This window comes from Xenopus laevis, chromosome 2L, assembly GCF_017654675.1.
Source record: "Xenopus laevis strain J_2021 chromosome 2L, Xenopus_laevis_v10.1, whole genome shotgun sequence".
Taxonomy (NCBI): domain Eukaryota; kingdom Metazoa; phylum Chordata; class Amphibia; order Anura; family Pipidae; genus Xenopus; species Xenopus laevis.
Window position 1 is genome coordinate 162,218,231 of NC_054373.1, and position 24,162 is coordinate 162,242,392.

The 24,162-nt window shown below is 39.7% G+C and overlaps 1 protein-coding gene across 7 annotated transcripts in view; it reads right to left on the reverse strand.

Moving 5' to 3' along the window:
• The window catches only part of brca2.L (BRCA2, DNA repair associated L homeolog), a 60,801-nt gene that overhangs the window by 5,982 nt on the left and 30,657 nt on the right, over window positions 1-24,162 (reverse strand). For 6 of the 7 annotated variants that reach the window (XM_018247687.2, XM_018247685.2, XM_018247686.2 and 3 more), the window contains exons 14-27: window positions 19,408-19,763; window positions 18,107-18,297; window positions 17,712-17,899; window positions 16,581-16,751; window positions 14,308-14,665; window positions 12,760-12,915; window positions 10,292-10,436; window positions 8,845-8,966; window positions 7,160-7,361; window positions 5,280-5,446; window positions 4,402-4,540; window positions 3,013-3,269; window positions 2,101-2,241; window positions 1,242-1,840 (exon numbers count right to left, since the gene is read on the reverse strand). In XM_018247687.2, the coding sequence (XP_018103176.1) occupies window positions 1,418-1,840; window positions 2,101-2,241; window positions 3,013-3,269; window positions 4,402-4,540; window positions 5,280-5,446; window positions 7,160-7,361; window positions 8,845-8,966; window positions 10,292-10,436; window positions 12,760-12,915; window positions 14,308-14,665; window positions 16,581-16,751; window positions 17,712-17,899; window positions 18,107-18,297; window positions 19,408-19,763 (3,016 nt within the window). In that variant the 3' untranslated portion in view covers window positions 1,242-1,417. Of the gene's footprint in view, window positions 1-1,241; window positions 1,841-2,100; window positions 2,242-3,012; window positions 3,270-4,401; window positions 4,541-5,279; window positions 5,447-7,159; window positions 7,362-8,844; window positions 8,967-10,291; window positions 10,437-12,759; window positions 12,916-14,307; window positions 14,666-16,580; window positions 16,752-17,711; window positions 17,900-18,106; window positions 18,298-19,407; window positions 19,764-24,162 lie in introns of those variants that run through there. The other variant, XM_018247690.2, reaches the window with a different exon arrangement.

The following is a 24,162-nucleotide window of genomic DNA, read 5'->3' on the forward strand; positions in this document are numbered from 1 at the left end:
GCTTTGGGTCCAAGGACATCAGGATTGTGATGCTACAGGTAAACAGACACACTTTATAGATAAACAGGACCAAAAGGGCACAGAGAGTAGGGATGCACCCAATCCACCATTTTGGATTTGGCCGAATCCTTCGTGAAAGATTCTGCCGAATACCAAATCGAATCCGAATTTGTATATGAAAATTAGGGGTGGGAAGGGGAAACCATTTTTACTTACTTGTTTTATGACAAGAAGTCGCGCGATTTCCCTCCCCGCTCCTATGCCTTTGCAAATTAGGATTTGGTTCGGCCGGGCACAAGGATTCGGGCCGCATCCCGATCCAAATCGTGGATTCGGTGCATCCCTAATGGAGAGGGACAATGTTTTTGCACCAAATGAAGTTGCCTTGTGCATTACTAAATAGATGTATAAATACATGAGAGTAACAAAGATGGGGATTTCTGTAGGATAAACGGTTTTATTAGAATATAGAATGTAATAAGAATTATCCATTCCACCAAATCAATGTTTTAAATTGGCTGTATTTTTGTAGTTTCTGTATATGAGTAAAAGAACATTGCGTGTGATACTTTAGTGTTATATTTTGTACGGAGTTCATACAAAGGTGTATTTTTTTCTAAAGCTTTTGCTCTGTGTTGTACTTACTGTATCATTGGAGAGTGGTTCACCTTTACATTAACTTTTAATATGTTATAACAATGGCCAATCCTTAGCAATATTTCAATTGATCTTCGTTATTTTTTATAAATTTCAAATTATTTGCCTTTCTTTCCAGCTTTTAAAAGGGTGAGGGGGTGTCACTGACTCATCTAAAAAACAAATACTCTGTAAAGCTACAAATGTATTGTTATTGTTACTTTTTATTACTCCTTTTTCTATTCAGGCCTCTCCTATTCATATTTCAGTCTCTTATTCAAATCAATGCATGGTTGCTAGGGGAATTTGAACCCTAACAACCAGATCTCTGAAATTGCAAACTGGAGAGCTGCTGAATAAAAAGCTAAACAACGCAAAAGCCAAAAATAATAAAAAATGAAAACCAATCACAAATTGTCTCAGAATATCATCCTCTACATGATACTAAAAGTTAACTCAAAGGTGAACAACCCCTTTAAAGCAGCAGCTGAACTAATAATTCCTTTTATACTTGTATCTTGGTAATTCTCTTCATGTGCATCCTTTTTGAACAGCGTCTGTATAATTTGCTGAACATATATATTATATATACACCTTTTTTTTAAAAAAAATCTATTTACACAGATTGATTTATTAAATAATTTTTGTTGTGCACATGGTACCATTATTTCGGTTTCTTTTTCTTTGCAGTTGCTTTTGGAACAGGTAAGGTTCCTCAGTTCTCAGTTTGTTGTCCCTCAGACCTGTAACTGGGGAAGCTCTTTTTTTTTTTTTTTCAGCGTCACTTTACCTGCCATTCTGCTGGTTTCTCTTTTTTTTGTTCCTCCAGACCTAAAAGCAACGCTTGGGTATTGATCATGGCGAGTTCCTCATCAGCTACAAATTCACCCTCTAATTTGGCGGGGTCTTTAGTGCTTTTGGCTGTTGTTCTCTGAACATTCTCAGTACTATGCTTTGTTTCTGGGCCCAACCTGTGAATGCTACAGCTCCGCGGGGGTCGAAATGCCTTCTGCAAAGATGGAGATACAAGGGGTCGCACTGGTGTTACAGGTGGAGGCGAAGGAATTCGACTGAGAAAGTCCAGTGCTTTCCTCTTTTTGCAGGTTTTTAGTTCTATTTCTTTACTGCATAGAGGATTTTCTGTCTGAAGGTCTGATGCATCAACAGAACTTAATAACCTTTTACTGCTATGGTGTAAGGGAGTCTGAAAAACCAAAACAGATGAATTAGTGTCAGACTAATTTTCACAACATCATTTACCCAGATAGAAAATATATGTCACAAAGGGAAATACAATATGCACTATAAAGTTTGTAGAATCCTGTAATAGTATGTAAAATGCACAGCTCATGAACAAACAAGAACATATTTGTTATTTCATATACAGATATCAGTTTTGTGTGGCTGACAGTTGCATCACACAGTTGAGATTTTGATTTTTGTACAGTCAAACGGTGCACTTACCAAGTAACTACTTCCAGCAGAAACCTCAGACTTCCATGTAGGTGTACTAGGGTTCTTACTGCACCCAGTTGTTCCTGCGTTATTTATCTGCAAGGCTTTCATCAGTGTCGTTTGTGATGAATTCCAAAAGTCTTGGACATTCTGTGTACAAAATAGATCACAACTGTAAATTCTATCTATCTGTATCTATCTGTATCTATCTATATCTATCTGTATCTATCTATCTATCTATCTATCTATCTATCTGTATCTATCTGTATCTATCTATCTGTATCTATCTGTCTGTATCTATCTGTCTGTCTGTATCTGTCTGTCTGATCTATCTGTCTGTCTGATCTATCTATCTGTCTGATCTATCTATCTGTCTGATCTATCTATCTGTATATCTATCTATCTATCTGTATATCTATCTATCTATCTATCTGTATATCTATCTATCTATCTGTATATCTATCTATCTATCTATCTATCTATCTATCTGTATCTATCTGTATCTATCTGTCTGTATCTATCTGTCTGTCTGTATCTGTCTGTCTGATCTATCTATCTGTCTGATCTATCTATCTGTATATCTATCTATCTGTATATCTATCTATCTATCTGTATATCTATCTATCTATCTATCTATCTATCTATCTATCTATCTGTATCTATCTATCTGTATCTATCTGTCTGTATCTATCTGTCTGTCTGTATCTGTCTGTCTGATCTATCTATCTGTCTGATCTATCTATCTGTCTGATCTATCTATCTGTCTGATCTATCTATCTGTATATCTATCTATCTGTATATCTATCTATCTATCTGTATATCTATCTATCTATCTGTATATCTATCTATCTGTATATCTATCTATCTATCTATCTATCTATCTATCACCCCCATCATAGCAGTCTATTCACGAGTCCTCACCTGTATAGAAAGTTTCAGTTTCTGAATTGCCCTTTGTAGGTGGATTTCTTTGGGATTTGAAGAAATATTGGCTAAGTCTCCAACATACATCGTAGGAATCCCCATGATACAGTCTGATCTCCAGCGAAGATTATTGGCAGAGATAAATGTGCGTGGCTTGGTCATCTCCTCAAGTCCAAGCTGTCCTAAATCTGTCCAGAATTTTAGTGCCACAAAATTCTGAGTTTCATCGGATATATAAACCACTGGAGCTGCCCCTGCAAACAATATACATTTGCTTTATTTCAACCATTTACACGTCTCTTAGTCCCAAGGTATAATATGGAAATATTCCTCTGTATTGGAGTGGTTTCTATATAAACTATAACAAACAAGGAAAAGTGCTCACCACTAATTTTTAAAACCATTAGGCGGGGGTGCAATGAGGCTGTGACCACAAAATACCCTTTAAACAAAACAGGGATTGTTTGTCCATATATTGCAATATATTTAAGCTGGCCAACTACGTCAAAGTCATCCCATATCTGGCCAGTCCTATGCTCAATTTTATCTGATTCATTAAGAATTCTATTGCTTCATTATATATTTTACAAAGGGACTAAGTTTTACCTGCAACTTACTCACTTCTTTCAAAGTAAAACTCCCAAACTTGGCTGCACTTTTATTAGACACCAGTGGGATCACCTGACTATAGTTGGGAAGGGTGGGAGCTACAACATGGAGCTGGTCACTGCTCCTGTATAACTATAACAAACAAGGGAAAGTTGTGCTCACCACTCATTTTTAAAACCATTAGGCGGGGGTGCAATGAGGCTGTGACCACAAAATACATATAGACAAATACAAGAGTCCTCTGCACTCAACCCATTATCAATATATTTAAGACAGAGACATTTTGTGCATACTAGTCCCTTTTGTAAAATGTATAATTAAGCAATAGAATTCTTAATGAATCAGATGAAAATTAAGCGTAGGACTGGCCAGATATGGGATGACTTTGACGTAGTTGGCCAGCTTAAATATATTGCAATATATGGACAAACAATCCCTGTTTTGTTTAAAGGGTAAGGCATTTTTCAGTAGCAGTATGCACAAAATGTCGCTGTCTTAAATATATTGATAATGGGTTGAGTGCAGAGGACTCTTGTATGTGTCTATTTCTATATAAAGTACAATAGCATTACCATATATAATAGTGAAAGAGGGAGAATATACTTCTCATCTGTCAGTGTAATCCCCACCACCCAAAAATAAATAAATTAGCAGGCAAGGTGGCAGTTCCCCACAAGTACAAAGTAGCAGAATGTTTATTTAGGTGACCAAATGAAATACATTCTATAAGGCACTAAATGAAAGCAATTGTATAGGTCCTTTTCAACCAAAAAGTACCTGTTTTTTTGTTTACGGAGATGACTAATCCCACCAGATCAACTTCTGCATATGGGGCGCTGAACAAAGGCTCCTGGAACCTGCTGAATTCAGTTGCTTCTCTTGGGCTGTAAATCTGCCCCAAAACACTCTCTGATGGCTGAAAAGAACCCACATTTAATTCACAGTCTGTGGCTTTTAAATCCTGATTTATTGAAAGTTTTGTAAATAATAATATAAAACATTAGGCAAAGAAAAAAAGGAAGATACATTCCAGACATTTTGCCCAAATACAGGTTTACCCAGTGTCTATCTATAGTTTACACAGTTTGAACTAGATAGGCAAGCTTATCCATTCCTGAATGAGATCAGTTAGAAAATAGGGAGAAAGGAACTGAGAGACAGATACAAGGTAAGATAAAGAATCTTCTAGCTATTATTTGCATTTTCAAAGAGGTATAAAATGCTTCACGGGAGACTTCCCTGACATCATTCACAAAGTGTTATCTGCAAGTCTGTATGCAAGATATAGTGAACAAACCTACCCTGGTCTGTGGCTTTTAGGGCTAGGCCACGCGGGAAGATTTCAGGGAGATTAGTCGCCTGGCCACTAATCGCCGCGTCTAATCTCCCTGAATGGTTTGCTGGTATCTTGCACCTGCTAGCACTAAAGTCTCGTGAGAGAATTTCGAGCGACTTTGAAAAACGTATCGTAGCGTGTGAATAAGCGCAGGCGACTTTAGCGCTAGCGGGTGCGAGATACCAGCAAGCCATTCAGGGAGATTAGTCGCCTCAAAGACGCGGCGATTAGTTGCCAGGCGACCAATCTCCCTGAATCTTCCCGTGTGGCCCTAGCCTTAAACATAAAGCTGTATATTATAGACATTATCATTATATACCTGAAGTTGCTGGAAGCGAGTTTTCTTTGTAGCCGTTAACTGCAAATCTGCCGCTAATGATTTCCCCTTTGATGCGGATGCCGACAAATGATACATTTTATAACGACAACCTTCTTTCAGCAGGGAAAACACATCCGGTAACGGACGCCAAATGTTCAGTATGTATGCTGAGAATCAGGACACAAAAAGCAGAATTTCATCCCAGTATCTTTTGTGAGTTAGTGGTTTAATAAACACAATCAAAATAAAGTAAAGGTTACGTTCCCCCTAGTCAGCTGCTGTATCAGTTTGGTTATCAGAACCGCACATTCTTCTATAACTACCTGCACTTCATAAGATCTAGTCAGGGCTGACTGTAAAATAACATATTGTTAAATCACCGTGGGGACATGAAGGAGGAGAGGACACCTTTTCCAGAAAAAGGCTCGCTTATTTAAGGGGTTGTTCACCTTCCAAACACTTTTTTCGGTTGTTTTCAGATTGTTCCCCAGAAATAAAGACTTTTTTCAATTATTTTCCATTATTAATTTTTTTACTGTTTATCCAAAATTTTAAAGTTTAATGTTCACATCTCTGGTGTTTGAGTCTGGCAGCTCAGTAATTCAAGTGCAGACTGTTACAATTTTGCAACATTTAGTTGATCCATTTCTCAGCTGCATCGCTGGAGTATTAGTGACTATTGTATCAATTCTAACAGCTGCCTGTAATGAAACCCAGAGATTCTGCTCAGCAGGGACAAAAAGATAAGAAATGTATCAACTAATGCAGGGGTGCCCAGACTTTGTTACGCTGGGATCTACTCTTGACACCTGGCCCCCATCAGATCTACCTTGATAACACGCAGTGACATTTTTTGGACCCTGCCCATTTTTGACCCCCCCCCAATTATCATGTTTATTTTACAAAATTTGGCAGGTTATGAAAGTATGAACACACTCCCTTCCCCATGCTTGCTGCTCTCAGCCCTCCCTTCCCCTACCATGTCCTTCCCCTCCATGCCTGCAGCTCTCCCTCCTCTGTCCTGTCCCTCTGTGCCTGCAGCCCTCCCTTCATGCTGCTCTTGTCTCCCTGCCTTCCCTTTGTGCCGCTCTTCTCCCTTCCGTTTGTGCCGCTCGTCTCCCCTATCTTCCCTTCCTGCCGCTCTTCTGCCTTTCCTTCGTGCCGCTCTTCTGCCTTTCCTTCGTGCCGCTCTTCTGCCTTTCCTTTGTGCCGCTCTTTTCCCTTCCCTTCCCTTTGTGACGCTCTTCACCCTTCCCTTTGTGCAGCTCGTCTCCCCTCTCTTCCCTTCATGCCCCTCCCTCCATGCGGTTCTGCTCATCTCGTTCGTTCCTCTTCTCTTCAAGTCAGTGACGCCAGGCCCCCGATTGCGGTCTATAAGGAACATTAATGCGATCTACTGGTAGACTGCGATCGACATCCTGGGCACCCCTGAACTAATGTATCAATTTAAGAACAGTTTACAGGGTCGGCGACCCCCCGTCCCGGAGCTGCTTTAGAAGGTGAAAAATGAAACTTTACACTTTGATATTAGAAAAACAGTGACACATAGAAAATAAAGTCATTGGAAAAAAATTAGAAAAAGTAATTATTTCTGGTGATCAAACAACTAGTTATTTGAAAGTGAACAACCCCTTTAAAAGTTTTAGCACCGTTAACATGCTGTTGTATCAAAGTAAAAAATAATTATTCGCTATTCAGGGGGAACCTGCATTTATCTCCTACCACTAAAAGTAACGCAATAAGCTTTTGACAAGTTTAGGCGCTACCTGTGAAAAGAAAAGGAGGGAGTATTCGCTATGTAGTGAAACAGCAGCTGACATTTATTTCCCTATAGATTATTAGTAGTTATTATTATTATTATTAAATACAAAGCCACTGACTTGCATCTGCCTCTTGATCTCTGTAATCTGCAATACGTAATTTCCATACTGGAGTCACGTCCCTCCGCGTGCAGCCGTTTGCGTCCTGCTCACTGCATTCAATGGCTTTTCTGAACTCAGCCTGGATCAGCGCTTGCTTCTTATCATTTACAAGTTGCCTGTGGTGATTGAGGGCTTTCAGCTGTTCGGCATTCAAGCACGACTGGAATTGAAACAAAGCCCAAATTAGACCATTTGTAACACATGAAAACACAAGTCATACTAGTTCCCCACAAGTACAAAGACCACTAGCAGAATACTTATTTAGGTGACCAAATGAAATACATCCTATATCAGTGGCCCCCAACTTTTTTTTGCCCAGGGACCGGTATAAAGCCAGAATTTTTTGCAAGGACCAGGAGAGGTCAGGTGCACGCACCACGACGAATTTGGGCACGCCAGTGCGAAATTTGGTGCGTCCTCTGTCAAATTCGGTGGGTTTGCTTCAAGTTCAGTGCATCCACATCAGATTCAGTGTGTCCACATCAAATTCGGTGCATCCAAGTAAAATGCAGACTCGTTTTGGCGGCCCAGTTCAGGGGTGTCCACGGCCAGGGACCCCTGTTCTATATGGCACTAAATGAAAGCTGCATAGTATATTCGTTCAAAGCCGTTTTATAGGTCCTTTCAACCAATATGTAACACATACTAAATTCATACTTTACAGATTTATGGATTCATTTCATACACACACACAAAGGTTGCAACAGGCTTCACCCAGGGACAGACAATTTGCACTACTGCAGTTCATGCAAACGTTCCTCCTTTACACTCCATGAATTACTAATGGCAGCCAGTAGATGAGGAATGGTAAATGAAAGAGAGGCATGCATGAGAGCAGGACTCACGTGTTGGTTCAATTCCAGTGCATTACATTTCATTCTAACAATGGCCAGCTGCCACTGGAATCCAGAAAGCTATTCACAGGATGGCACTCATATAATTCACCTAGATTCATATCACAAAGTGGGCATGGTGTCTACTGCACAGAGATGCAGAGCAGTGTAGTTTAGCCAACATAAAATTATATGTATTACCCTAATAATGGCTGACACCATTAAGTTCTGTAAGGCAGCTGCACAGTGTTTATTTATGAGAGTCAGAGCAATAAGAGAAGATGGAGCCGAGGAAAAAGGAAGCTCTTTTAAGAATGATACCTTTATAAAACAAGAGGCGAGTTGTTAGCTACTACTATCTACCCAAATATGCACATGGATTTAAAAGGGCAATTCATTTTTTTTCATTTTATTCATTTTATTTCATGTTATAGCAAAGGGGTCCCGGACCTTTTTTCATCCATGAGCCATATTCAACTGAAAAAAAAACAGATGGAGAGCAACACCAACATGAAAAAAATCCTGGGGTGCCAAATAAGTGCTGTGATTGGCTTGATAGCCCCTATGTGGATGCTCAGCCTACAGGAGACTGTTTGGCAGTACAACTGGTTTTTATACAACTAAAACTTGCCTCCAAGCCTGGATTTCAAAAATAATCACCTGCTTTGGGGCCACTGGGAGCAACATCCAAGGGGTCGGTGAGTAACATATTGCTCACGAGCCACTGGTTGGGGATCACTGTCATGGAATGTCGGGCTCATGGCCACTTTTCAATTGGTCTTTGCACATTTAAGGCCAGTTTCAGCTTACCTCCAGATAACCAGGATCAGCTTCGTTCTGAATGGCTTCGTAGATTTCGGCACCATCTTGAAGAGTCTGCATCTGTTGTGCATTTAACGACCGCCTTCTGAGTCCTTTTTTTCTGTTGCATTCTATTGGAAAGAAAACCACAGTGAGCATGTCATTATGAGCGGCCCTTCCTTATTTAGCCTCCTAATAGTTACCTATTTTATAATCCCACAAGAACATGTAAAAAAAAAAAAAATACTTCCTTTGTTGGAATTTCTTTGTTGGAATTGCTTCCCTATTTGTAGTGTACATGGATAGGTGTACTTTATATTTACAGAAGTTGCTGACTTAAACTGCTCTACTCCGTTAAAGGATAATTAAACCTTAAAATAAGTAAATGTAAAATTGATAGGAGCTACTCTAAGCACTTTTGCAATTTATATTCATTATTACTTTTATTTTTAATTCCAAGATATTAAAGGATACATGTACTGTTAATATGTTAATTCTGTTACAACGGCGCCACCTGCTGGTCGCTTTCCAAACCAAGTAGTCAAGGAAGTTGTCAGGAGAAAGAAAGAAGCTGCTCTGGTGTTCTTCTGTTTAGAAAACGATGTGAAAAAAGTTATCTGAGGTTCTAATATTTTTGCTGACCAGAAGAACATAAGACCAGCAATCTTTCTTTGGCCTTGGGCTAGGAAATAAACCCAAAACATACTGGGGTTGTTCACCTTCCAAGCACCTTTTTCAGTTCAGTTATTTTAAGATTGTTCCCCAGAAATAAAGACTTTTTTCAATTACTTACCATTATTTTTTTTTTTACTGTTTTTCCAAAATCTAAGTTTTAAGTTGAATATTCGTGTCTCTAGTGTTTGAGTCTGACAGCTCAGTAATTCAGGTGCAGATTCTGAACTGTTACAATTTTGCAACATTTAGTTGATCCATTTCTCAGCAGCATCTCTGGAGTATTAGCAACTATTGTATCAATTCTAACAGCTGCCTGTAATGAAACCCAGAGATTCTGCTCAGCAGGGAACAAAGTTAAGAAATATCTAAACTAAATGTATCAATTTAGCACAGTTTACAGGGTCGGCGACCCCCACTCCCAGAGCTGCTTTAGAAGGTGAAAAATGATACTTTAAACTTCAATATTAGGAAAACGGTGACACATAGAAAGTGATTGGAAAAAGCCGTTATTTCTGGTGATCTAGCCGAAAACAACTAGTTGTAAAACAGCTAGCAAATATACACGTCTTTCAATTAATAATCCTTTATAGACTTCATCTACCCTTTTTCTCATACCTTCTCTCTCCGACGACTGCACTAAAGTTTCAACTTCCCACTTATCATGCTCCTATATAAGAGCTGACAAATGTTTACAATCTGACTTGCCCTTCTGACTTTGCTATTATCTCTGCACCTTATGTTCTGTGTCAAGCCAGGTTATTTAAAGAACTAAACTGCAAACCTTCCCGCTGTTCAAATTCAGCTTGTATTTTTGAAAAGAGCATTTCAAGCTTTTTTTGTTGGTTTGCGGAATGCTTTTCTGCTTCTCTTTCTTCTGCTCGATCACTGCGAAACACATACAGTCCACTTGCCATTTTTTCCATCCACTGAAGGGACAAAGAGGAAGGAAAGTCAGTCATTACAAATGTTTGCACTTTGGTGTACATTTAACAAACTGCCATACAACAAAATGTATTCCATGCAGTCAACGGATAAAACTGATAAAATAGCTTCTCCTTATAGACATTAGGGAAGGTAATAACCAAGACCGTAGCCCTTCAGTCTGTGCCGTTCTCCCACTTTGTGGTGCTCTTAGGGATTAGAAAAGCTAGACTCTATGGGAGCAGCTCCACCAACTATCAACTTTCCAATGTCTTTAACTGAGGAGTAAAGGTGGCCATAGACACAAAGATCCGCTCGTTTGGCGACATCGCAATGGGCTCCGGCGGGATCGGTCGGGTCAAAATCAAACCTGACCAAACGACTGATCTCCACTGGACAAAAGATGTCGGCACTCTCCACAAACGATCCGAAAATTGTATGAATCCTCGATTCGTTCGATAGCATCTGTGCGTCTATGGCCAGCTTTACTTGATATAAATTCTGGATTGATCAATTTTTTTTTGCACCGGTCACTTTATATTTAATGAACTGAGGGGATTTTTTTTTTTTGGGAAAAAACTTTTTAAGCAAATCACGTAAGCACTGAACAATTTGAAATTAATTCATTAAATACTGGCAACAAGCCATGGCACGCATTTGAGTTAAATCAGTCATCACAGGAGCCTGAAAAGTTAATTATTATTTTAGATATTGAAGGAGATTAATTAGATTGTTGAATTAATTATAATCGTTTGGGTGTTGATTTTTAAGTAGAGATCCTGTAACACTTGAGGAGTGGAATTGATCACACAGTGTGGAAACTTAAGCACCTTGCACTTTAATTAAAATAACCAGTTGTGATTTAATTGTTACACTGTAGTGGAATACAAGCACCTAGCACTTTAGTTTATAATTAATCAAGAAAATTCTTAAGATATCAATTAAGAATGATGGCAGGGATGTGAAACTTTAGAACGTGGCACTTTATATTTATACTTAATTTATGAGTGGAATTGATTGGGGTGGTGTTGAAATGAATTCAAAGTTCATTGGGTTAATCGGATAAGTGACTATTGTGGGATAATTGATCTTGAATCTAGAGGATACCAGGTTGAAGTAGTGAAAATTGGTTAACGAGATCATATTTGGTATGTTTAAGAAAACGGAGAACTCATGAAAAATCTATACAGCCACAAACAAGGTTCTTTTTTCGTCTTCCTTTAATTTGAGTGTATCTATAACTCCTTGGGTGTCTGAGGAGCAGGGAGACATTTTTAATTGAGAAGAGTTGATACTTTTTCCAATAACCTGATGAAACGGTTATCCAGCTGGCATATTACCTCACATACCAAAAGCTCTGCTCTATGAATTTCATATACAGCACAGCAAAAATAAAAGGTACATAACAGTAACATCTTGGGCAAAGCATTCCCTTATGTGTAAAACATGCAAATAACTGTCATGCATGGAATTTGAATTGCTGTCTGGTTGCAAGGGCTTGAATACCTTAGCTACCAGGCAGCAGTTTGGAAGTCAAAACAAAAGATGACTAATAAAGCCTCTGGAAACAAAAAAAAAAAAAAAAGATTGGTCTTAATTGCATTATATATTGGTGGAAACCACAAAAAAAAGTCTAAAATGAGATAAAACTTAAAAATCAGGGTATGTGAAACGGAGGTTTCTCTGTATAATATACTACAAGTTTAGGATATAATGGGACACCACAGGTTTCTTGACAACATATATACATACATATAAAGGATTTAACATACTAAAATAATATTTAATAATAATAATAATTACATTCAATTAATGGGGCATATAACCTCAAAATTAGTTTTAGTGTAGTGTAGACTAGAGTCCTGCATCGGGTCGGGTAGCCATGGGTTACCCGCAAAAACCTGTGGGTTGCAGGTAAAAGTTTTGGGAGCGGGTATAGACGCGAGTCGGAGGTTCTCCGGGTTTGCTGGTCGCTGGTCTTAATAGCGAGGTTTACTCCTTTTTTTTCTGATCACGCCTACTTCCAATGATATCACTTCCGGTTTACGACTGCACTTCCTGTTTCTTGATGGTCAGGGGGTCGGGTTGTGGATAAGGTACTTGCGGGTCCAAGCGGGTAACTATGCGGGTTGCGGGTTAGGTTCGGGTTTAACAAATTGGTTCCGAGCAGTACTCTAGTGTAGACATTAGTATTCTTTAATAATTTACAATTAGCCTTAATTTCCTTTTTTTCGGTTACTAAGTTACAGGATCTGAAGTCAAACTACTAAACTAGGGGGGAAACTAGACTGAATTTTACCTTTTAAGATTACCAGGAGTGCCTCTTACCTGCATGGGATAAATTCTTTGTATTACTACGTCAACACACCCCACCACACCTCCTTCGCTCAACAGTGATGATAAATGGAGACAGAATGGTCTGGGATCCCGGAAATATCCAAGTTTGGTTTGCCATCGTGCAGGCCTAGTGCTGTTAGCTGCAATCTAAGAAAAGGCTACACAGTTAATATCTACAGATGTGGTCATGAATGCGATTATCTAAAATCATTTTCATTGTTATTCAAAAAAATCTATATGAATCTTGCATAAGATAGCAGATATGGAAATTATCCAACCTGATTTAAATCAATAATTAAAATACAGTGTAGCAATAAAAACAGCAGACCGTGAGATGCATATATAGTTTTTTGGTCAGAATTTTTTTATACTGGAGTTACTTTGCCTTTAAATTGTAGTACAGGTATACGATCTGTTATTCAGAATGCTCGGGACCTGGGGTTTTCTGGATAAGGGATATTTTCATAAACTGGATCTCCATACCTTATGGCTAAAAGAAAATCATGTAGACTTTAAATAAACTAGGCATGCACCCAATCCAGGATTCGGCCTTTTTCAGCAGGATTCAGATTCATGAAACATGGTAGTAAAAAATATTTTCCCCTTCTCACCCCTAATATACATATGCAAATTATGATTCAGATTTGGTTCAGTATTCAGCCGAATCTTTCGCCAAGGATTCGAGGGTTTGGCCGAATCCAAAATAGTGGGTTCGGTCGAATACAAAATAGTGGGTTCAGCCGAATCCAAAATAGTGGGTTCGGCCGAATCCAAAATAGTGGGTTCGCCAAATCCAAAATAATGGGTTCGGCCAAATCCAAAATAGTGGGTTCGGCCAAATCCAAAATAGTGGAATCAGTGCATCCCTAAAATAAACCCAACTGGGTGGTTTGGCTTCTAATAAGGATTATCTCCATTTGGATCAAGTACACAGTGCTGTTTTATTTTTACATGTAAAAAGGGAATCATTTTTAAACATTTAGATTATTTTGATAAAATGGAGTTTATGGGAGCCAGTGTTCCATAATTTGGAGCTTTCTGGTTAATGGGTTTCCAGATCAAGGATCCCATACCTGTACTAGCCAAGGCTACCATGCATCGTGTAAAGCTGAATGAACGAGATATATTATATCAGATACTAATTAAGAGCGCCATGTTGTTTTTTGCAGCACACAAAGCAATGAAAAAAGGGAAGACCCCCAATATCATTGATAATACAGGTATGGGATCCGTTATCAGGAAATCCGTTATCCAGAAAGCTCCTTTTTCTCTGTAATAATAAAACAGTAGCTTGTACTTGATCCCAACTAAGATATAATTAATCCTAATTGGAAGCAAAACCAGCCTATTGGGTTTATTTAATATTTACATGATTTTCTAGTGGTCTTAGGGTAGGAAGATCCAAATTACAGAAAGAACCGTTATCCAGAATATCCCAGATCCCAATCATTACAGATCCCATACCTGTACCAATATCCAGGCGTGGGAATCTAACTAATCTAACAAGCAGGGACATAAGTATCTTCTAATTAACATTACCTTCAACATAAGAGATTCAGGTGCCTCAAGGGGAGTGCAGGCATCATCTGAGCCAACAAGTTCAGCTCCATGAATAATTAACTTCTGGCCAATAAAAAGCCGTCCTTTGTGTAGGAGAGCAGTGAGAGACGGATCCAGCAGAACATTGATACCGTACCAACCATCTGTTGCCTCGATTACTGCAGAACTTTCCTTACAGTCAGTGGGTTCGTTTTTATTAGTACATACATTGGGTAGGCGCACGCCTTGGGAAATGATTCTGGCAATGCACAGCACAAGTGTTTTAGCCGGGGAGTCGTCTCTCTCCATTATCTTTTTGATGGCGGATCTCTGACTTTTATCAATTTCCACATCGTATCTGGAAAGGAAATACAATCATTTCACGTTATGTTGTTATAGGACAATGCCTTGGGAAACGTTTACCTGAACAGTAAATGTCCATTTAAATTACTGACGTTATGACAGTTTGTTTGCTCTTCGCTGTGACATTGAATTGCTTATACAGCCAGGTATTTACCATATTTGCAAGGCTCAAATTTTCCATTAACTAAACGGTATTTCAAAATATCCACTTCCAATTGATTTTTATGGTGTCTTGAAGGAGAAGGAAAGCAACTAAGGCAGTTTATTGGCAACAGATTAGCCACAACAGTGCAGGCTAGAACACTTTTTATTCTTTAGAATGCTTTTCAATACCCGAGTAATGAGCTCTAGACACAGTCTGTTTGTTTAGGATAGGAGCTGCCATATTAGCTTGCTGTGACATCACTTCCTGCCTGAGTTAGAGTCCTGCGCAGAACCAATTTCTAAGACACGAACCTGCATATTTACCCACTTTGATCCGATACCCGACCCCGCAACTGCCTTATCCGCAACCCGCCGACCACCATCAAACAGGAAGTGATGGTGCTGCAAACTGGAAGTGACGTCATCAAAAGTGGGCAGGAACAGAAACAAGTTTTGTAAAACTTTAAAAGGAGTAAATAATAGACAATATTACATAAGATATTAAATTTAGATGAGACCCGCGGGTATACCCGCAAATCCTCCTCTCATACCGCAGGATGCCCGCCGGTACCCGACCCACTGCAGGACTCTAGGCCGAGTCTCTCCCTGCTCACTGATAACGCTGATCTCAGATTACAGCAGGGAGAGGAGGAGGAAAGGGAGCAAACTGAGCATGCTCAAGCCCAAGCCCTAGATGTTTATGCTGAAAACAGGAAGTCTGATCAGAGCTGGAGAGATGAAACATAAATCTTTTCAAATCATAAACCTCAGAAACTGTAAAATGTGGATCATGAGTGGATCACTCGGACTGCAACCCACTGATAGGCACAGCTTTCAGAAATATTACTTTGCATTAGCCAATATTACACATACAGTAAATATCTCCAATCTTGACATGTAATAAATGTGCCCCCAAGTGTTAAAGTCGTGGTTCGACCTTTAAGTTAACTTTTAGGATGTTATAAAATGGCTAATTCTAAGCAACTTTTCAATTGATCTTCGTTATTTATTTTTTATAGTTTTTAAATGATGTGCCTACTTCTTTCGACACTTTCAACTTTCAAATGGGGTAAGGCTACAAATGTATCATTATTGCTTCTTTTAATTACTCGTCTTTCTATTCAGGCCTCTCCTATTCATATTCCAGTCTCTTATTCAAATCAGTGCAAGGTTGCTAGGGGAATTTGTACCCTAGCAGCGCAAACTGGAGAGCTGCTGAATAAAAAGTGAAATAACCACAAATATTTAAAAATGAAAACCAATTGCAAATTGTCTCAGAATTTTACTCTCTATATAATACTAAAAGTTAATTTAAAGGTGAACCAGGCAGATATATGTACATCCATCTTCCATGCTTACATTTTATGTCAACACAAAAAGTGTGGCAGCTCACTCAACTAAATATAATTAGAGGTTTACAATGCCTTATTATTCAGGCGGTGCGTGAGATTGGTTAGATTACTAAAAATGAGAAATTAAGAATCTCTTCTATCGCAGTCTGTAAATGACCTCATATTAATATTTGATAAATTAATTAATGAATTATTGGAGTGAACTAAATAAAGTAAATTAATTGAGATTTTTATTCAGTGTAAAAAAAACATTAAAATCCAGTATGCAAATGATTTTGCATACTCGATTTTAATAAAATGTAATTCATCAAATATTAATATGAGGTAATTTACAGAGTGCGATAGAAGAGATTCTTAATTTCTTACTTGATTATGTAACAGAGACAAATATAAAGGTTTCCCTTCTATACAGACCTGTACTTTAACTGTAAAAGAACACGTTCTGGTGTAAGGCATCTGCCGGCAAATTTCTTTGGAAACATGACCTCCATTGCAGCAAGTTTCCATACAATCCAGCGGTAGTGATTATAAACCCATTCAGCAGAAATCAGTTTTGGATCCACACCAGGAGTGTCACAGAATGCTCTGTACAAATGAAAAAAAAGATGGAGCACAGCAAACCCATACATTTACACAGGAAGGTTTTTAAGGTTTAACTTTTTTTTAGTCGGCTTTACTTGCCCTTTAAAGTAAAGTAAAGTCTAAAATAGAATAAGGCTAGAAATGCTGTATTTTGTATACTAAACATAAACATGATCTTACTGCACCACAAGCCTAATCAAACAAATTATTTATGCTTTCAAAGTTGGCTACAGGGGGTCACCATCTTGTAACTTTGTTAAACATCTTTGCAAGACTAAGACTGTGCACATGCTCAGTGTGGTCTGGGCTGCTTAGGAATCATCTGAAATTATCAAAACAGCACAAGTCAAATAATATCTGCCAGAAGCCGATACAGCAAGACTGATTAATAATCAGAATATACAGACTTCACTGGGTCCTGTGTTGTCATGTAATCTAATGTGGATTTTATAGTTTTTGTATTGTTTAATACAATACAAACTTTCTCCAACTCTGCAGAACCAGTGGTTGCAGCAAAATAATTCTCCAAATAGAATCCCAGTTTATCTGTTTAAATCTGGCTCCATGATCTCTGTCCCTGCAGCTGGAGTTGGAAACAGTAAAGGGGATGTAAAGGCAAAATAAAATCCAATACAAATCTCTACAGTCACTGACTGCTCTACAGGGAAACAAACAAAGCTGCTTGAGTTCTGCATGGCTGGGAAGTAAGGCGGGGGCTGTTCATAAGTATGATTGTTTCCCTGCAGAGCAGTTAGGGACCATCTGACAATTCCTATCCACAGCAGTAAACGAAGGGACAATTTCACTGCATACAGTGAGGCTTCTTGTAAAAACGGTACACATTTTTTAATTAAAGTATATTGGAGATAGGTTTCTTTTTCATTAAAGAAAGTAAAAATTCGATTTTATTTGTACTCTGATACACAATACAAAGGTACAGTATATTTTAAGAAAAAAAAATACCTGTATATTTCCCCTTTGCCTGCTTTGCCTTGATCAGTAGGAATAAGCCAACCTCCATCTGCTAACTGCACACCATTTCCAGAAAGAAGGAGTTCTTTTGTGAAATAATATGAACAGTGGAACTGAAAGGATGATGCCTTCTCACTGCTGACTCCAATATGGTTCTTCACGACGCCATATTTGTATAACTAAACAGGGAGAGGATACAGAAGGCTTATTGCAATTCCAGTAATTGCATACAACAAAGTTCACGTGCACAATAAAATGCGACTGCTGCAATATGTACACATTGATAAAAGCGTAAGCGATGGAGGAAGAAGGGAACCAACAGAAGGCAACTGTTAAGTCCAATTCAATTCCCCACAAACACCAATAAATCGATGATCCCATTCTACCTGTTCCCTTGAATACAAAATGGGACCCCTTCCTTCCACTGCAGATTCAAGGGAAATTCTCTTCACAGGAGACATTTTCATACAATAAAGTGAACCTGGCTGTGCTTTAATCTTCTGCCTTTGTTTTTTCCGTATTCTCATTTCTTGCAGGTCTTTGCTACAGCGAAGATTTGAAGTCATTTGTAAAATATCTGAAAAGAAAAATAATGTTAATGAACAATAAAATGGGCAGTAGTGGAATAGAGGTGATACAGTAATCTGGCTTACCTGTCCACTGAACGTTAGTTACTGACAAAGATCATGGTTTTTTACTCATCTACTACATTTTTCATAAAAGTTATTACTTTGCCTATTTCTAGCTTTCAAATGGGAGTACTACTACTACTGACAATGACTACTACTACTGACGACGACTACTACCACTACCGATGACGACGACTACTACTACTACCGACGACGACTACCACTACTGACAATGACTACTGACGACGACTACTACTACTGACAAACTACTACTACTACTGACGATGACTACTACTACTGACGATGACGATTACTACTACTACTACTACTTCTGACGACGACGACTACTACTACCGACGACGACTACCACTACTGACGACGACTACTACTACTGACGACAACTATTACTACTACTGACGATGACTACTACTTCTGACGACGACGACTACTATTACTACTGACGACGACTACTACTACTAATGACGACGACTACTACTGATGACGACAACTACTGATGAATACTACTACTCCTACTGACGATTACTACTACTGAGGACTACTACTACTAATGACAACCACTACTACTACTGATGACTACTACTACGGACGACTACTACAAAAACTATTACTCTGCAAGGTTACAATTGTATTGTTACTTTTAATTACTTCTCTTTCTGCTCAGGTGTTCTACTAATTATCTTCTTGTCTCCTATTTAAAATGCTGGCTGGTTGCTTGGGTAAAGAGGACCCTAGCAACCAAATCAGTGTTAAGATATCAAACTGGGGAGCTGCTGAACAAAAATCTACATGATAAGATCAGTTGCAATTTGTCTCAAAACTCTCAAAACATGTCTCTCTACATCAGATCGACTTATATGAATTACTCATTTAACTGCTCCAGTGCTTCAAGAACCAATCAGTAATTTAATCGTTTATATGTAACTTCAGGTGCTATATTATTATTGTAAAAATAAGCAGGTTTACTTAGTGAATCATTCAATATTTTCATTTTAAGGAACTGTAAATAACCCTTAACAAAGTATTAAAGTATATAATACCTGAGTCATCAAATCGATCTTGTAAAGTACAAATGGTTTCAACTTTGTCTTCTTTTGAGAAATCTTCAGCCATGTTTTCAATAAGCCCATGGGAAGGGTCATTTTGTATATCGCTTGACTGGTTGTCTGCCCAGGTAGCCACTCTCTTTTTAAATGGAGGCACAAATGTCTTTGCAGGTATTTTAGATGCAGACAAGCAATGCACGCTCTCCCTTCTTGCAGCAGCAGGACTATAAGACTTAGGAGTAGGAGCAGATAAAACATCTGGTGACTTGATGGATAAAGACTGGTGGAAGATTTTGGATTTGGGATGGAGCTGGGCTTGTGAAGGAATGCCAGGGTCTCGAAGCACAGCACTAGGGAAGTAAAAAAGTTCCTTGTTTAATGAATACTAACTAATAACGAGATGCAGGATTATTAGCCAGAAAAAAATGAAGAATACTAATAGTCTAGATCATTTTAAAAACCATATTAGCTTTTTAATTGCTACTATAACAATTTTTAATTTCCTTTTACTATTTATCAAATAGTAATATCAAAAGCAGAATATACATAATTATTTTTCTAGGCTTTGTGTTGTAAATTTTATGAAGGTATTACATAAAGGTATCCTATAGCTTTGCTTATCACTTCAAATAGCCCTCTTATTGTGTTGTATCCCCCAGTAAGTAGCCAGTAGGGTGGCCAGTGACTAAATCCGTGGTCTCATGTAATTAGAATTAATTAAATTAATTAAAAATCCAGGATTCGGCCTTTCAGCAGGATTCAGATTCAGCCGAATCCTTCTGCCCGGCCAAACCTAATTTGCATATGCAAATTAGGGGCAGGAAGGAAATTGCGTGACATTTTGCCACAAAACAAGGAAGTAAAAAATGTTTTGCCCTTCCCACCCCTAGTTTGCATACGCAAATTAGGATTCGGTTCGGTATTCATCCGAATTTTTCGTGAAGGATTCAGGGGTTCGGCCAAATTCAAAATAGTGGATTCAGTGCATCCCTAAGTGTTCTTAAACTATCCCTCTCTGATATTCTGATCTGAATATTATTAATCCAGCATATGGGCTGCAGTTGCTGTTCACATAACTAAGGATATGTTGACCATTCTGGGTTAGAGCATGTTATAGAGATGGACATCCATGTTTAAAATGTAAACCCCACACAAAAAAATCAGTGAACAACCTCTTTGAAATATTTAGATAACTGCCATTCTGATTGATAAAAGGTTAACAGTAAGGCTGCAGCATCCCCTTAATAATTTAGAATTCCTTCTCCTCCTCTAACCCACTCCCTTAGGAATTTACTTTGGCTGTTAGCTACTGAGCATGCTCAGTTCCTCTCAGATTACTAAACACACCCTCCAGTCTAACAGCCAATAAAGAGATAGCATTGGAGGTTCCCATAGAAACTCTAGCCGTCTGATGCTATTTTTTTTCTCCGAACCACCTCTCCTGAGCTCAGTTTAACCATTACAGTGCTCAATCGCAGCAGAACTTGTTAGCAAAGTATGTTGTGCCTATGTTAACCTTATTCAGCATTGCATGAACTTTACAGCATACACGCCTCAATGTTACTAATGATGTGTCAGAGGGTAAATGGCCGCCGGGTGAAAGCTGCTATTTGTTTTAGGAAAATGTGATGGCACTGGCAAATGGAGGGGGTATATGCAGGACAAATGATGTGGCTTGGGTGGGGGAGAGATGTCGAACTTATATACATGGTAGGAAAAATATATTAAGATACTTATCTTCTTTAAACAGCTGACGTCTATGGGTAAGTGTGATGTTCCTCTTCAAGCTTGTCACAATAACTATAACATACGGGAGCTCCTCCAGCATCATTAAGTGAAGCGGCACTTTTACCAGAAAAGTTGCACCTACCCGCATCCATTTAAAGGGGAAGGAAACCTACTCGGCGCAAACCCCCCACCCCCCCTCCCGTTTGTTGCCCACCCTCCCTCCTCCCCCCTGGCCTACCCGTTCCGCTGGGCAAATGCCCCTAACTTGTTACTTACCCTTCTGCGCAGTTCCAGTCCAGGGAGTTCACAGATGACATCTTCTTTCTGCTATGAACGGCGCGTGCGCAGTAGGGTCATTTTGCCGGTACGATCTACTGCGCATGCGCGTGACTTTTGGCGCATGCGCAGTAGATCCGTACCGGCGAAATGATCCTACTGCGAATGCTCCAAAACGCCGTTCACAGCAGGAAGAAGATCGCGTGGAAGAAGATGTCGTCTGTGAACTCCCTGGACTGGACCTGCGCAGAAGGGTAAGTAACAAGTTAGGGGCATTTGCCCAGCGGGACGGGTAGGCCAGGGGGAGGAGGAGGGAGGGTGGGCAACAAACGGGTGGGGGGGGTGGGGGTTTGCGCCGACTAGGTTTCATTCCCCTTTAAGGAAGAGAAGTATTGACTTCTTAATATAACCTGAGCAATCTGTGGCCACTGCACCTAGAACAAACTCCTGCAGGTATATTTATACACTGATGTTTATCTCTATAACATGCTCTAACCCAAACATTTTTGCCAACATCTCCCTAGTTATGTGAACACCAACTGCAGCCCCATGTGCTGGAATCAGAATAACAGTACTCAGTACAGTTTTTTTGCTTGGACTGATTACAATACACCAAGATTGTAATATACTTAAAGGGATACCGTCATGGGAAAATCTTTTTTTCAAAACGCATCAGTTAATAGTGCTGCTACAGCTGCCCCAAGTCATGTGACTTGTGCTCTGATAAACTTCAGTCACTCTTTACTGCTGTACTGCAACTTTGAGTGATATCACCCCCTCCCTCCCCCCACCAGCAGCCTAGCATCAGAACAATGGGAAGGTAACCAGATAGCAACTGCCTAACACAAGACACAGCTGCTTGGTAGATCTAAGAATCCAGGACACATTCAATTACATTGAGTAGGAGAATCAACAGCCTGGCGGAAAGCAGTTCCATCCTAAAGTGCTGGCTCTTTCTGAAAACACATGACCAGGCAAAATAACCTGAGATGGCGCCTACACACCAATATTACATCAAAAAAAAAAAGGAAAAGGATATTATGTGTGTACTCATCGTTAAATCTCTTTCTCTTCAGTCGCTTGGGGGACACAGGGACAGTGGGGGTATAGCGAGAACCACTAGGAGGCAGGGCACAACAATAAAAGAAGACTGGCTCCTCTTCCACTGGCTATACCCCCAGCAGGTGGAGCTTAACTCAGTTTGTACAAAAGTCCACAGGAATATGTCATAACTTGAATTTTAAACAAAATTGAAAACTTCCAACACGTCCAACATGTCTGACGAAAGGCGAGGGCCTCAATTCAGGGAGGGAAGCCCTGTGTCCCCCAAGTGACTGAAGAGAAAGAGATTTAATGGTGAGTACACAAAATATCCTATTCTCCAAGTCAGCTTGGGGGACACAGGGACAGTGGGAATGTACCAAATCTTTCCTTGTGTCGGGTGCACCATTGGCAGTAAGTAGACCAGACTCTGATAGGCCCTGGCTAAAACCAGTTTGCATGTGGAACACATTGTGTGTGCAACAGCTGTAGAAAACCCCTTTTACCCTCAGGATTTGGGTCTCAAGAGCGAGAAGGTCTGGAAGTGATGGCAAGGTCCAAAGTTCTTCCCCAGAAAAATTCAGTAGATCTGTGAACTAGGATCTCCATGCCCACTTTTGAGTTTGGTTTATTCTCGTTGCATCTTCTTGATGATCCTGAGTAGAAGAGGAAGAGATGGGAAGGCGTACGCTAGACGAGATTGCCAGGTGGCTGTGTCTAAGGCAAGGGGATCCCTGTAGCAAGCCAGTAAGGCTGGCACCTTTCGGTTGTCCCGGGTCGCCATAAGGTCCACTTCCGGCAAACCCCACTTTTGCGTTATTTCTTAAAATATTTTGTCCTTTAGTGACCACTTGCCCGGATCTAAGGACTCTCTGCTTAGGAAGTCTGCTTCCCAGTTCAGAGTCCCCGGTATGTAGATGGCTAACAGAAGGGCTTGGTGGGTTTCGGCCCATTTGAAGATGAGCTTTATCTCATTTAGTGCTCCTCTGCTTCTTGTTCCCCCTTGGTGGTTGATGTAGTCTACCGCTGTGGAGTTGTCTGACTGAATCTTCACAGCCTGACCTACAAAATCCTGCTGCCAAGGGACTTAACACGATTGTTCGGATCTTGAGTAGGTTGATCGGCAACTTCTTTTCTTCTGCTTTCCATCTCCCTTGCGCTGACCGACCTCGAGGACTGCTTCCCATCCGAAGAGACTTGCTTCTGTTGTCAGAATGCACCAGAAGGGCTCTCCTGTCTTCCTCTGGTAAGGTGATTGGTCTGCAACCACCAGAGGAGGGTGCCCATGTTCGGTGAGATAGGCGAATCTCCTGGAGTAGTGATTTCCGCCAGTGAAAGGGACTGCTTCTATGGTGGAGACCATTACCCCTGATAGCTTCATACAGAACTTGGCTGTGTGTAGCGGCTTATGCAATGGCGATTTCACAACTGCTTGAAGGTGAAGATCCTTCTCCAAAGGAAGAGAGATCCTCTGTGTTTGATGACCAGATGACCATAAGCCCTTGGCTAGGGAGCCACGAAAGAACTTGCCCCTGCGAAACGGAGAACCAGCCTTTGGTTGTGGTAGTAAGGTACTTTTACCTCCTGTGGCTTGGCTAATGATCTTATCCAGATCGGGCCGAAAAGGAGCTTCCCTTTAAATGGATGTCAGAGATTTTTTGGAAAAATGGTCTGCTGGCCATAATTTCATCCATAGTGACCTGT